Raw genomic sequence first — 13,466 nt, 5'->3', positions numbered from 1 at the left:
GGTTCGCGGCTAGGTAAATGAGACGCGCGACGAGAGCGCTGAGGCGGCAAATAAACGAACTGCCTACAGTCGCCCATTGATATCGCGTGGACAGATTATAGTGTAAGAATTAGTAGAGGATTTTTTAAAATTTCAATTGCTTCGTTAACGTCAACAATTAATTTATGAATATAATTGTTTATTGTAAAAGCTTGGATCGTTTAGACCTTTCTCCTCAATGAAGTTGTGTTCCATCGTCGTCACGGTCCATGTTTCCTATTGGTCACCGCAGCTCGCGACGAGCACGTTCTCCCAATCAGAACACGGATACAATACTGTACCAGTTTCATGTGTACAGTTGAATAAAAAATTATGAATGAACGTATACATTCCGGAGCGGGAAGTGATCAGTTATAAAATAGAGGATCGTCCGTTAGAAATCATTTTTTGTGGATACGATGTCCACTGAAACTGAGAATGATATCCTTATTGAAATAAGCGAGTGGAATTTAAAATTGAAAAAGCAGTTGAAAACTATCGAAAAGATGAGAGGTACGTCGTTGTGTTTATCTCGCTCGAAGTGAAAATCGGTTTCTGTAAGACGTACTTACATCGGTTTTAGCTGTTTACGCCGATTTACAAATGGAATTCATCAAGTTGTACACACCGGAATCTCTCAAAATATTCGAATCGCTGAAACGAACGGGACAAGAGACGCGAACAACGGATGGCGCGAATGATCTCTATACTGTCAGCAACTGTCAGTTCTAATCAGCTGAACGGACGACGTAAGTAAGTAGTATGTTGAAATATATTTATTACGTTTGAATTATATAGGATTGACACATAGAATTTATTTCACGGTTCTGATAACACAAACACAGACAATAAGTGTACGGTTCTGCCGTCCGAGAGACGAAATTCGTATTCAAATAGAATTATTACCGCGTCTCTTCCATTCCCCCGAGCCTTCGTAGATATCCTGTTTAAATATCGTTACACGTACGTGTTACGACGTCTCAAATCTGGTTTCACGATGCGGCTGATGAATAGATAAATAAATTACTCTATCGCGAAGATTACTACGTAACAGCACCATTTGGAAGTAAGTTCGAAAACAATTGGACGTAGCTGAACGAAACATGCATATGCGCGGTACTTAGTTATCGGCGAATACGCGAGCCATGTTCTGCATATTGCTGCAAGTAATATTTACTCCGAAAATATCGAACGGAAAGTATGCTCGGTGTACCTCAATGATGTACCCTCGATAGAAATTTATTGTACACACAATTGATTCGTTTGCGAGGCGCTCGTCCGAAAAGCTTCCTTGAAAACATCATCACGACGAAATGATTATTGCAATTTCCTTCGAGTATTTGTTCCATTTTTTCTATTCTTCGGGAAGGAGAGAAAAAATTGTTTTCTTCAGAACGAACGTATGACAGAATTTCAGTCGACAATTATTGTCCCTCGTGATCGATCGTTCGATGTCCCGAGAAAAGAAGACATGCTCGCAAATGGAACGACATTCCCCTCGCCTGTATAATCCGACCATACATTTCTCACCGTTATTGGGGTTTGTTTCTTATACCAAAACTGTCGCGCGTGAAACGATACCGTTTGATCGTTGCTCGATCCTTTTTCCTCCGTTTCGATTCGAACGAAAATAACAGCGTGACGAGTTCTATCGTGTTTATAAACGCAACGTTACACATCGAATTAATCTAACTTCCTCGGGTTCCTCGTTAGATCTTGGCTTGCAAGAAAATCAGACCTCTCCGCGCCGTCTCGCAAATTAAACGAATCGTAGACTGAAAGATTGACTATGGAAATGAAGCTCGTTTCGAGGTCTGCGGTTAGAGAGCTTTCGAGAGTTTCTTAATAGAGGGTCTCCGAACCGTCGTTGACGATTTAATCGTTCGCTCTTTATCGATCCGACTGTTGGGGATCGATCGCGTCGTAATTGCTGGGCCTTCGACCGCTGTAAGGATAGCGAAGGTAATGATGCCAGTAGCGGTACAGCTGGTAACGCAGACAGGAATCGTTCCCATCGATGCGACATTGCTCGGAGATCATAGGCGGGACTTCCAACTGAGAGATGATCATCGCCGTGCTAACGCAAGCTTCTCTACCCTTCGCACCTTCCATCGTCTCTTGCGCATCGCACACCCTTCTCGCTTCCACCGCATAATTACCTAAACACTCCTGCTCCAACTCGTCTTGTACCTGAAATCGATCATACAAGTGTATCGATCATACAGTGTCCCTCGTGAAAATTGTGAAAATTGTACCGCGTCATTCTGGGGATACGTACGCAGGCCTTGCAAATTTGAAGCATGACGCAAGGAAGGTAAAACACCTCCGATTCATCTCCAGCTATTTTCCCGGTCCTTCTGCATCCCTTCTCGATCATCTCTAACTCGGGACAGGCTCTGTTCTCCTCCGAATCTGCTCGATAAATTTTGTGTGAAAAAATGCACGGTCAGTAAATGCGTAAAAAACAATTGGATTAAAATTTTTGTCGTACTTTCGTTCTCGATTAATTGAAAGCTGTTGCCGTTCACGCGCTTGTCCTTTGAATTTTTAAGATTATTGTTCTCGCGGAAGTTGGACGTTTGGTTGCTCTGTGCGTGGGCCATCTTCTGACCTTCCGTTCTAGCCGCGACGCTGTTTCGGAGCTCGTTCAAGGCTTTCCTCATTTTCTCGTAGGAATACGCGGCAGCCAAACGGGCCATCAGTTTATCCTTTATCTGTCGCGTGTATCAGGCGTTAGATATTACACGAAATACATCGGATATCGGATCAGTGGATCAAATATATTTGTACACGACCTTCTGTAAATCTGCGTCCTCGGAGTCCGCGTATCTCAAACTCTCCTCGAGTATCAAGTCCTTCACGGTTTTTGGCCTGGTATTCGACTGGCCGAGCCTGTCCTGCCTCTCATTCTCGTGATCCCGGTCCTTCAAGTTCTCTACCGTGTTCTGTCATAAAAGAATTCAAGAGAATCTTGCGACGTTACGCAATACCCCGAAACCACAACGAAAATCCCCGATCTATTTGACGGAGCAAACAATTTACGTAGACGAGGTAAGATTCATGACAGTGTACCTCGTAATATCGTTGTAACATCCAATTGTCGTCTTGATTCTGGGATCCTTGGCCGGCTGTAAACATGGCCTTCTTTCTTCTTCGATCGATGCCAAAATACTGTGACCAGTCGACACTCTTCTTCCTCACCTCGATAGATTTCGATTTAACCGATTTCCCGGTATTCTCTTTTTGTCCCTTGGACGACGACGTTACAGAGTCAGGTGTCTCCGTGGAACTCTCGTGTTTGTGCTGATCCCCTTGCTCGTTGTCGTGGCTGTGATCGTGGTCGTGATCGTGGTCGTGATCGTGATCGTGATCGTGGTCATGGTCGTGGTCGTGAACATGGTCATGGCTGTGACCGTGATCGTGATCATGGCTATGAGTACGATTCGGAGTGTTCGTTGTTTGAGCGCCGAACAGTACTCCCAGATCTCGAACAACCTTTAAGTTTTGAAATCGAAAACGAAAATCATTAAAACGAGTGAAAGTTATTGCTGCTCGTAGGTCAAATTTTATTTCGTTCAACAAGATCTCTTTTCGATGAAAAGGATTTTACCTTGGGATCAGTGACTTGTTTTTTGGTGGGCATCGGTTTCGGGCTTCTCTTGGCTATGGGATAACGTTTAGCCATGCTCCCGTAGGTCCTCTGGGTTCGTCCCACGGAGTATCCGCCGTTCACGTTCCGTGGTTCGCCCATGGGCACGTACAGCAAGTTCGGATCCTGTTCCCGGTCGCCGTAGTCGTTCTCGTCGACCTCCCTGCCCTGTCCGCCGCGGACCATCGACTCGCCCCAGGACATCGGCCCCGCAGTCCTATCGGTGGAATAGCGTCTCGTGAAATGAATTTTAAAAACGCAGGGGAATCGTGAAACGATTTGTCTACTGACTGATCGGTCAATTTGTTGCCCCGATCATCTCTGTACGGGTCGTAGATGATTTGACGAGGATCTAGATACCGCTCCTCTTCACCGTCTTCGATGGCATAAGGGGAATCGTTCTGTAGTTCTTTTATGAACATGTACAGTTTCGCCAGTTCTTTATTGTCCAAATTTAGCCGTTCAGACTCCGAGTCCCTTTTACGGTTGGAGGTACGCTCCCGTTCCCGAAACAGTGACGTAACCGGTTCATCCTGAATATCATTCGACAATAAACTTCACGCTCTTCACAATGTTATACACAGTGACTGTCAAAGTTCGCGCTAAGTAAGAGAAGTTCACCTGTTGCGGGATGCTCTTCAAATAAGCGATCAAAGCTCTCTTCAACAGTTTATTATTCAGATCCTGATATCCGTTACCGACGGTCTCCAGCTGGCCGACTTCTAAACAGAATTAGAGCAGCTTGAGTGGTCTCTACGTTTCCTTTGAGATCGACAGCTTCATCCTTTTTTCGAATTTTCTCGAATTTTCTCGAATTTTCTCCTTACCACTCGGGAGGAATTCAATGTCCTCTTCTTCGTCGTCCAGTTCTCTCTCGGCCTGCCGTTCTCTGTCGAACTTTCTCTCCCCGTCGTCACCGTGGTATTTGAATCCGCGAAGATCGTTGTAGTAATCCTGCGAATTACCGTCCAACGATCGTTGTTTCCTGCTGATCGCGTCCAGGGCGCTTCTCAGGGATTCCTCCATCGATTGACGGGGAACCTGGGCCAGCGCCATCGCCAACCCCATCGTTAAACATGGCATCACCCATGTTGGAAGCAACATTTTTCTTCTTTCTCTAAGAGGATTAATTGATTTTAATAAATTTTAATCAATGATCGTTTTATCTGTAAAAATTAATAATACTTCTGCTGTCCTCCGTGTCTTTGGATGTTGCACGGTTTATATTTTTTGCAGATACGATGTCTTTACAAATGCATAAATCTAGCGACGGAAAAGTTTTATACTAACAGAGCCCCGGAATTTTAAACGACGAATTAGAATGAATCAGAATAATGTAATAAGAATAATGTAACTGGAGGGGTAACGGTTGTGGTCAGGATTAAGGGCATCGACGATGATCGTATACACCAAGTGGGAAACCGTGTTAGTAGTTCCGTTTTAATCAGCTTTAATTCGCTATCGATTCTCGTTGCTGAAAAGGCCAACGAAGACCCTTAAACGAAAACGTAGTAGTGAAAGCTGGCTTGATGATGCAACAGGGATTCCTCAGCCCCGATCGATCAACGGTGATAACACTCTCGATCGCCGACTTACTGCGTCTCGACGGAACGAGAATGTCCCTAATTTAATCTCTCGTTAATTTTCTCAATATTAAAAATGAGGTTTATCGACGTTCTACATAGAAAATTACGTATTCTTTTCTGTTTCTGATACGTACACATGTAACACGTTCAACACGTTTAAGTTTCGAAATAAAGAAATGATTACTCCGAATAGAATTGTTTTTCTCTTCGGTCCAGTACCACTTCAGATCGATAAGCGTAATGCATTCCACGCGTAAGGCCAACTATGCAGCACCGTCACGAAATACCATCAACATTGACCCTCGCACCGCGAGTAGCTCCCACGCACCCCTATGAATTCTTTATTACAATAAATGCTTATCATCCGCTATCGTAGAAGCGTCGAGAAACGAATCCAATCGACGGGAAGATAAATTCTCGTGCAAATATAAAAGATTATCAGGCTTAAGAAATCGGTGGAATTCCGGAAAGCTATCGTCAATGAGGCATATTTCTACAATAGAACGGAATCGTTCGTTCTGGACTGTGAACGTGAATGGTACGGTCGGAGTCCTTGCGTTCGCTCTAACAGATGGTGATGTTAAACTCCAACAACCGAGCAGAAATCTTTACGATCAAATTTCAAGACGATTCGCTCATGTAATTACTTTGATTTTACACGAAAGATATCATGAAAATACCTGACGCTCGTCGATGATCTAATTTATACGGACGCGAACGTGTGAACTTGGAGTTTTCCAGAGACATTGATTTCTTCAGACGTTTTCTGTAGGCGTTTACACAGAATTTTTACAGAAATTGACCTTGATAGGAAGACGCGACGAAAGGTGGAATTTTTTTAAGGACAAAGCTCGACACGATTATAAAATGAATGACAGACCGGGAGATATATCACGGTGAATGACTTACTTGCGTTTTTAATTAATCATTCGCGCGACACGAGGCAGCGTAATATTTTCGTGTTTATTTTCACCGTCGATCCACTTGGCTCTCCTTCACAACGGTGTCATGGAGTATTGCCCGGTCCGTTCTTCCATGACCGGTGATGACGCGGTCCTTTATATACGGGACACCGGGATCGATAGAACCGCGCATGGAACCACCGTGCACCAGCAACAAGTAAAGCCGTGCGGGGTGTGCCTGCGAAGATACACCGACCGGAAAATTATAGACAGGCGTCAGGGCAACGGCGAGCCAATGCCTGCCAATCCGAGTAATTAAACGACCGGTCGTCGAAAATACGGGACGAGTCCTTGGGGACGATGCTCGTATTAGGATCCAGTTTACGATGAAAACAATTTCCCAGGATTGCTGAATTGAATTATGCACGATAGAATTTTTAAATAAAAAAGCTCGTTACGCAGAATTAGAAGAATAGAGGCAGCGATTACATTCGGCGTTTGAAACGACTGTCGCGGTCATCTTTTTAGGGCAGCAATGTCTCTTGGCAAGAGAGGGACAGGACGTCTCTCGAAGACATCTGCGTTTCATCGCATGATCCCGTCACCTTCTGCATTTATCGAGCAACGCGTGAATTCCGTTTGGAGGAATGCGTCCACCACCCCTATGCACGTGACCAGCGGGGTCGTCCTCGAGAATCCGCTGAATTAAAACCGATCGCACTTAGACATTTTAAATAACCAGCCGCCCGTAAAGATTGAACGAACGAGAAAGGAAATGATAGATACGTTCTAGTATCCGAGCAGCCGCTCTATTCGTTCCCAGAGCGAGTTACGGTAAATTTTAATCAGTCCCATTGTCTCGACTTTAGACGCGTCCCTGATACACGTAGACTCAACAGCCGGCATTGTTTCGTCTATCAGTTTCGCAGGCCGTCTTTTCCTGTTAATAACCGCGTGAATAACAGTGCAACGGGCCTTCGTCGTTCCCTACGCCTAAGCGCCGTTCATATTACCGAAACACGGGCCCCGGTTAAATTCATTATGTTTAACATAAAAAGAAAGAGCGTACGAAACCACGATACTGCTTATCCAGCGTCGCGATAGCGACCGGTTATCACTGATAACGAACAGAAAAGTGGTCGATGGTTCAACGAGCGATTGTGCGTGAGCAGTATCCGAAAGAGGTCCCAAGGATGACAAGAGGACAAGGATGATCCGAGGAACATCTGGCTGGACCATTCGAGGAAACCATTGGACAACGCCGAATTCTTAAGCCCTTAAACGAGGAACAGCGGTTAGAATAATATTTAGTAAAACAGCAAATGTAAGCCGTGCGTCGCGTCGTTCATAATATTCACGATCGATCGGCGTTAATCCCCTCTGCCGGTTGACGCTCATTAAAATTAATTAATCCGACAAGGTATCCCGTGTAAAGAATAAAAAAATAACACGTACGTTGCAAATCGTGATGCTACGTGGATGAGACACGCGCTTCCCCCTTGATGAACCTTCGTTGTCCTGCGCCAGGCGATGGAACCCGCCGCTCTGAATCGTGCTACGTTTGGATCACCATCTGGTAATTGCATTCTTGCTACTCGTCTTTCTCATTAAACGCTTCCTCTCTCATATCGTTTCGCTTCTTCGAATTTTTTCTAATGCGATAACAATTACCTGGAATTCAATCGTTTTCGTCTGAGTAGTCCGTCAATGACGACGAAATCAAGGAGCGTGTAATAGAGAATTTAAGCGAAGCATTTTATACGCGCAGAATTCGCCGAGACGAGCGTGCAGACCGTAGAAATGCAAGAGAATTCGGTGACCGATCCAACCCCGGTTCTTTCAAGGCTGACGGTCATCACGGCACAGCCGCGAGGTAGATGGACAAGATCAAAAATCGATCGGCTTAAACAGTAAAATTGACAAACAATGAGAAACGGGCTTTATCTTTGACGGTTTCGTTATCGATCAGGGGACGTTTCGCAAGCGAGGAGGCCGATTCCGGTAAACACGTTGGACTGGGTGTCAACCCCGAGATCGCAGTTGAGTGCACTCTCGGGAAGCCACTTCCTGGGCAACGTGGAGCAACTGGAGATACAGCAGATCGTCGATCTGAGTACATGTTCGTTGTCCAATTGAGTAAATAAAATTTATTTCAACGTAAAGCATAGATGAAAAGAGAAATTGGTATCGCTTAAGAATGTATTGGCTATACAGTGAATCCCAAAAGTTTATGTGCCTTAGCAAAACGCATTTCCTATAATTAAAAATAGTGCACTTTTCTTCTAATTTCGATATTTAATGAGTTACATATGATTATATGGCATTTTATTGATGTTGACAAAATCCGACCATCCCAGCGTCGAAACGGCGAACTTTTGGAAAAAATTTCGTTTTTCCTCGATAACTCCTAAACCCTTGGAGATACGGGAAAATTGCATAGGACCTTTCTTGTAGAGGACGACGAGATCTACAATTTCCGTATAAAAGTTTGTCGCTAGCATTAATAGTTTACGAGTTGTTAACGAAAAACGAAAAAACAGTTTTTTGCAAATAACTCGTAAACTATTAACGCTAGCGAAAAAATTTTACATGGAAATTGTAGATCTCATCGTCCTCTACAAGAAAGGTCTGATGCAATTTTTCCGTAAGTTCAACGGTTTGGAAGTTATTGGCAAAAAACGAAAATTTCGCGAAATCTGAAGGGGTATCCCTTGGAAAAATCTCGGAAAAATCGAAAATTTTTTTTTGTTGTTTATTATTAGCAATATTCCTCCGAAGTGTTATTTTGTTTTTAAAAAATGCGTTTCTAAAGTGCATAAACTTTTGGGATTGACTGTATAGCCAATACATCCTTGAAGTCGAACGTTGATCGACTGCTTATTTTCTGTTTTAAAATTGTCTGTACCCTGCTTGATCATCAGTGCTCGGCAGATCGGAAAAGAAATTCCAGTACAGAGTAAAAATCCCAAGAGCCGAAACGCTGTTCCTCGCGATGCACGCGAGATCGGATAAACCGGCCGACTGGAGTTGTTCGAGATTGCTCCGAGACGATATCACGTTGAACATCTTGGACCAGTGCGGTGAAACCGCGTTCGTCATGAGAATGAACAGCAGACGGACTATCGCTTTAAATAAATTACACGTGAGCGAAACCCCTTAGCTGCGAAATTATTATCGATCGTGCGGCGGTCAATCACCGATTTATCGTTTAGACGATGATAGTGGGTAGTTCGAAGATGCTGGGTTCGGTGGAGGAGAATTTCTGCATAATGGGCTCGAGCTTCACGGTCTACGACGAGGCCCGAAGACCGCTTTCCAATATTTATGGACCGAACGTTTGCGGCTGCTGCATGTATCAGGAAGCGCAATTCCAAGTACAGTATTCGTTTTAGAAATTAGAAACGTAGATTGATTCATAAAAATATCGTTAGGTGATTTCGATCGACGGTACTCACCAAATTGCGTCGCTCATGCACCAATGGGACAACGTTCTCCACGATTACAATTTGTTGATAACGTTCCCGGCGAACACGGATATCAAGTTCAAGAGCCTGCTCCTTGGAGCGGCGTTTCTTCTGGTAAATATTACAAGCTTTGTTGCACGATGTTCAAAAATTGCAGTCATAAATGTAACATTTTCTCGTTGCGCTTTCAGGAGCATATGTACTTTGAAGAACTAAAGAGGCCATTGTAGACGTAATTAATTATCCAATTGTACGTAATCTTGTTAATAAAAATCAATTTGAAGTTTACTTTAAAATATGGAATATCTGATTTCCGTTTCGCGCGCTGGCTATTGAGCAAGTGTTTCGTTATGGAATTTCGTCATTGGACGAACAGTGTCTGAAATCTGTACATAATAGATACATATTTATGTGGAACCTGCATTCGTTTCCTCTCTCTCAGTCGCCTAAATAATATATTTGCATCTTTCCATTAAAAACCATTGTTAACATCGTTAACATCGAGGTTAATCTCTCTCGAGCCGGTTCCCGCGGATGTGTACTAAACTCAATGAGCTCAATGCAACTGTTCATCTTTGCGTGTCTTCGCGCGAAGACTTACAGCGCCATAAGACAAGACATGTAAATATATTTCTACAAGAAATATAAAAACGATATTTCGCACACGTAAGTAATGAACTTATGCGTGCACACGCAAACGATCTTTCGTCTCTCTTATCTTATCACCCGTTCTCCTCTCTTACACTGGTTTTACCTGATCCCGATAAACATTTGACCTAAAATGGGTAATGTATTTGGACGTCCTAGCCTTCTTCCCTCTCTCGGGTTATTCGAAAAAATATGAAATCAACACGTGACACGTACTTAATGTATGCGTGCCGATACGTACGCATGGATTAGGACCAAGAGTAAAGTTCATATTTTCCAACATAAATTATTACAAATGGATCTCTTAGCTATCATCGGTTTAATCGTAGTCATCTATTACCTCGTTTACACGATTTGGCCCTGGTTCTTAGACTGCGATTTAAATCTCGCGTTCCACGAGAAATTTGGGAAACCCATCGGTAAGTAGCTTTTATTGACAGTGTCAGGGATATCGTACGATGACGATGGCTTTTAACCGAGTTTTGAACGTTCGTCGTGGCAGGTTCTTTGAAAGACAAAGTGGTATGGATAACAGGGGCGTCCAGCGGTATCGGAGAACACCTTGCCTACGCCCTAGCCGGTGCTGGCTGCAAATTAATTTTGTCCGCACGAAGAGGGCAACTGTTGGAACGAGTCAAAGCTGAATGCTTGCAAAGTAATCGTAAATCCGATCCTAAAGCAAACTTCTACTTCTAACGTTTCGATCGCCCTTTCGATCCATTGTCGGGGAGCTGTGAGACAATGAAACGATGCACGGTGTAGTACGTCTTTTGTTTCAGAAAACGCGAGTTTAAAGAGTTCAGACATTGAAGTTCTGGTTCTGGATGTTTGCGACACGGACAGTCACGAGCCGGCGTTTAGAAGTATAATTTCCAAATTCGGCAAGGTAAACGTTCAATTCTCTTTTACGGAATTCAACGTTGACTCTGTTGGAAATTAATTACAGTTAGACATACTGGTAAATAACGCGGGCCGCTCTCAACGAGCGAGGTGGGAAGACATAGAGCTGTCCGTGGACAAGGAAATGTTCCACTTGAACGTATTTTCTCAAGTAGCTTTGAGCAGACTGGTAGCGAAATATTTTCTCCAAATGGGAGCCGGACACTTTGTGATCACATCGAGTTTGGCTGGTATCGCACCGGTTCCATTTTCAGGCACATACTCTGGATCCAAATTCGCGTTGAACGTGAGCGACGTTGCTTTCAAATTCATATTTTACAAACAGCTATGGAAGATTTACCCATTTATTTCTTCATTTATGTACACAGGGTTACTTCTACAGTTTCGCTGCCGAGAAAATAGATAATCGTATACCTGTTACGATCGTGTGCCCGGGATCGATACAGACGGATTTCCTCGCAGAGGCATACACAAATAAATCGGGCGAAGTGAGTTAAAAGTTACGGAGAACGTTTCAAGCCTTTTATATGTCCTTATTAACTTCAGAAATATGGGGAACACACGAATGAAAATTCGAAGAACAAAGTCAGCGCCCAGCGTTGCGGTACACTGATGGGAATCGCGATCGCGAACCAACTCTCCGAAGTGTGGATTGCCAAACCAGTTGTGCTTCAGTTCGTGTACACAAGAATTTATTATCCAAACATTGGTAGCTGGTACGTCGAAGTATGTCTGTTTAAACGTATTTTACTAAACGATCGTGTGTTTCAGGCTTCTCCGGCGAGTGGGATCAAGATTTCTTCAACGTTTGCGAGACGATAAAGAGACCCTCAAAGACGAGCGATGAATGCGTCGAGATTCCCATGAAACAGTTCGTGTCACGCCATTCGTAATAAGTTTCTAATTTTATCATGCACGGTATCCAAGTTAATAAAATGAATGTTCTCTTGTTTCACTTGATGATACTCTACTACAAATTGCATTAGGCGTTTTCTTTCGCAAGCTGTTGATTCCTGTAGTTCTTTCCTCTCATTATCGCTTCCTTGAATAGTTTACAATAAAGTTCTACGGCACAAGGCGTGTCGTCGTTCCCAGGTACAGGATACGTTATAAGATTCGGGTTGCAGTTCGTGTCTACGATGCCAACGGTCGGGATCGACATCTTAGCCGCGTGTGTCACGCCCACGTGTTGTCGAACCACGGATTCCATGGTATTGATAAATATGCACAAGTCTGGTAGCCTGGTAACTGCACCATAGTGCTGAGTAGCGTTTGCCAACGTACCTGGCTTCCAATGTCTGGTATGCGCGTATTCTTGGCAATCTTTCGCGGTAGTTTCCACGAGATACGAAGTCTGTGGATTCTTTGCTACGAACAATATTATTCCACCTCTAGAAGCTATGTGAGCAGTGAAATTTAAAGCCTGTCGTAAGAACTCGGCAGTTTGGTCTAAATCAAATATCAAGTGACCCAGTCTGGATCCAAATATGAAGGGTGTCATGTTAATGTGCATCGAGCCTTCCTTGTGACCGAAATGTACTCTGGCATCGAACAGATCTTTCACAGTGAACATGTCATAAACGTGAAAGTAGTCTGGGTGAGACAGTGGGTCTATGTCTTCTAGATTAGCTGCTGATGAAATTGAGAATTCATTAGCTCTTGATAAACCGATAGAAGAATGTAACGTTTATTAATCAATGAAATGTTTTCACCATTTGCAATCGCCGGTTCCACTTCGCTTTTCGTGGATAATTTCTGATTGTGGCTGAACGTAAGTAATGGTCGTAGAATACTTCGATCCCTCCATACTACGATAAAATAGATAAACAATGTATTTAAAAAAGTTCATGAAACATAAACGACAAGTACGAATGAAATATTTACGTTTGGCTGAAAGTGTTCTTGCGACGATGGAAGTCATTCTGACGAATATTTCTCTTCCTCAGTGCACGTTTCTGTTGTTTCAAACTACTACGGTACTAGGTAATAGGTTAGGAGATTCCTGCTTACAGTATGAAAGAAATTCGGATCGTCTAAATCTTGAAAGATAAACTGGTGTTACTGTAACACAGCATGCTTTACAAGTATATGTATACTGATTGTTCTGTTACTACATATAAATGTCAACAAATTCGTTGCATTATTTTACTGACAAACCATGGCAGAACTTTACCGACACCGACGGTAAAATGTTCCAACTAATCAATCAGTTTTTTTTAAGTTGATGATAAAGCATTGAAAGCAATTGAAAGCAGAGGACGGTGTAAATTCTAAAAATAATAAACATTATTCGTTCATT

The 13,466-nt window shown here is 43.2% G+C and overlaps 4 protein-coding genes across 12 annotated transcripts; 2 read left to right on the top strand and 2 right to left on the bottom strand.

The window, feature by feature from the left end:
• The first annotated feature begins 620 nt into the window (after positions 1-620).
• Positions 621-10,069, top strand: LOC108631192 (phospholipid scramblase 2). 8 transcript variants are annotated; one of them, XM_026818739.1, is made up of 7 exons: positions 621-771; positions 7,924-8,028; positions 8,125-8,291; positions 9,077-9,297; positions 9,368-9,529; positions 9,587-9,733; positions 9,811-10,069. In XM_026818739.1, the coding sequence occupies exons 1-7, from the start codon at positions 707-709 to the stop codon at positions 9,847-9,849; spliced, it is 906 nt and encodes a 301-aa protein (XP_026674540.1). In that variant the 5' UTR covers positions 621-706; the 3' UTR covers positions 9,850-10,069. The 8 variants fall into 8 exon arrangements, with proteins under 8 accessions (XP_026674540.1, XP_026674536.1, XP_026674535.1 ...); XM_018034931.2 differs by lacking the exon at positions 621-771 and adding an exon at positions 6,655-7,731 and having other exon boundaries at positions 8,125-8,274; XM_026818738.1 differs by lacking the exon at positions 621-771 and adding exons at positions 6,655-6,989; positions 7,077-7,731 and having other exon boundaries at positions 8,125-8,274; positions 9,587-9,863.
• On the bottom strand, positions 777-6,299 carry LOC108631229 (uncharacterized). The gene is made up of 10 exons (XM_018034984.2): positions 6,163-6,299; positions 4,495-4,784; positions 4,289-4,389; positions 3,959-4,200; positions 3,629-3,884; positions 3,091-3,513; positions 2,814-2,963; positions 2,510-2,732; positions 2,297-2,430; positions 777-2,208 (listed from the first exon to the last, which is right to left on the bottom strand). The coding sequence occupies exons 2-10, from the start codon at positions 4,769-4,771 to the stop codon at positions 1,909-1,911; spliced, it is 2,106 nt and encodes a 701-aa protein (XP_017890473.1). The 5' UTR covers positions 4,772-4,784; positions 6,163-6,299; the 3' UTR covers positions 777-1,908.
• A 127-nt stretch (positions 10,070-10,196) lies between the features above and the next one.
• LOC108631234 (dehydrogenase/reductase SDR family member 7) lies at positions 10,197-12,147 on the top strand. The gene is made up of 8 exons (XM_026818730.1): positions 10,197-10,285; positions 10,427-10,686; positions 10,770-10,922; positions 11,047-11,153; positions 11,214-11,453; positions 11,536-11,655; positions 11,714-11,883; positions 11,939-12,147. Exons 2-8 carry the CDS (start codon positions 10,491-10,493, stop codon positions 12,012-12,014), a joined length of 1,062 nt encoding a protein of 353 aa, XP_026674531.1. The 5' UTR covers positions 10,197-10,285; positions 10,427-10,490; the 3' UTR covers positions 12,015-12,147.
• mRpS2 (mitochondrial ribosomal protein S2) lies at positions 11,843-13,426 on the bottom strand. Of its 2 annotated transcripts, none has more exons than XM_018035000.2 (3): positions 13,052-13,426; positions 12,880-12,975; positions 11,843-12,799 (listed from the first exon to the last, which is right to left on the bottom strand). In XM_018035000.2, exons 1-3 carry the CDS (start codon positions 13,086-13,088, stop codon positions 12,150-12,152), a joined length of 783 nt encoding a protein of 260 aa, XP_017890489.1. In that variant the 5' UTR covers positions 13,089-13,426; the 3' UTR covers positions 11,843-12,149. The 2 variants fall into 2 exon arrangements, with proteins under 2 accessions (XP_017890489.1, XP_026674544.1); XM_026818743.1 differs by having other exon boundaries at positions 11,843-12,796; positions 13,052-13,421.
• Between the last annotated feature and the right edge of the window lie 40 nt (positions 13,427-13,466).

Source organism: Ceratina calcarata, unplaced genomic scaffold (genome assembly GCF_001652005.2).
Source record: "Ceratina calcarata isolate Rehan_Ccalc_2016 unplaced genomic scaffold, ASM165200v1 scaffold86.2, whole genome shotgun sequence".
NCBI classification, from domain to species: Eukaryota; Metazoa; Arthropoda; class Insecta; order Hymenoptera; family Apidae; genus Ceratina; species Ceratina calcarata.
Note: the sequence above shows the minus strand (reverse complement) of the source record. Positions and strands in the feature narration are given on the sequence as shown.

Excerpts from the sequence above, each read along its gene's own strand:
- LOC108631192 (XM_026818734.1), top strand. The coding sequence starts at position 707 with ATGGCGCGAATGATCTCTATACTGTCAGCAACTGTCAGTTCTAATCAG. Across the intron at positions 8,029-8,124 it reads CATCACGGCACAGCCGCGAG|GGGACGTTTCGCAAGCGAGG; the intron begins GTAGATGGACAA and ends GTTATCGATCAG. Across the intron at positions 9,530-9,586 it reads ATCAGGAAGCGCAATTCCAA|GTGATTTCGATCGACGGTAC; the intron begins GTACAGTATTCG and ends AAATATCGTTAG.
- LOC108631234 (XM_026818730.1), top strand. The coding sequence starts at position 10,491 with ATGCGTGCCGATACGTACGCATGGATTAGGACCAAGAGTAAAGTTCAT. Across the intron at positions 10,923-11,046 it reads CAAAGCTGAATGCTTGCAAA|AAAACGCGAGTTTAAAGAGT; the intron begins GTAATCGTAAAT and ends CTTTTGTTTCAG. Across the intron at positions 11,454-11,535 it reads GATCCAAATTCGCGTTGAAC|GGTTACTTCTACAGTTTCGC; the intron begins GTGAGCGACGTT and ends TTATGTACACAG.
- LOC108631229 (XM_018034984.2), bottom strand. The coding sequence starts at position 4,771 with ATGTTGCTTCCAACATGGGTGATGCCATGTTTAACGATGGGGTTGGCG. Across the intron at positions 3,885-3,958 it reads GGCAACAAATTGACCGATCA|GACTGCGGGGCCGATGTCCT; the intron begins GTCAGTAGACAA and ends TTCCACCGATAG. Across the intron at positions 2,209-2,296 it reads TTCAAATTTGCAAGGCCTGC|GTACAAGACGAGTTGGAGCA; the intron begins GTACGTATCCCC and ends GATCGATTTCAG.
- mRpS2 (XM_018035000.2), bottom strand. The coding sequence starts at position 13,088 with ATGACTTCCATCGTCGCAAGAACACTTTCAGCCAAAC. Across the intron at positions 12,976-13,051 it reads AAGAACACTTTCAGCCAAAC|TATGGAGGGATCGAAGTATT; the intron begins GTAAATATTTCA and ends ATTTTATCGTAG. Across the intron at positions 12,800-12,879 it reads GGAACCGGCGATTGCAAATG|CAGCTAATCTAGAAGACATA; the intron begins GTGAAAACATTT and ends CAATTTCATCAG.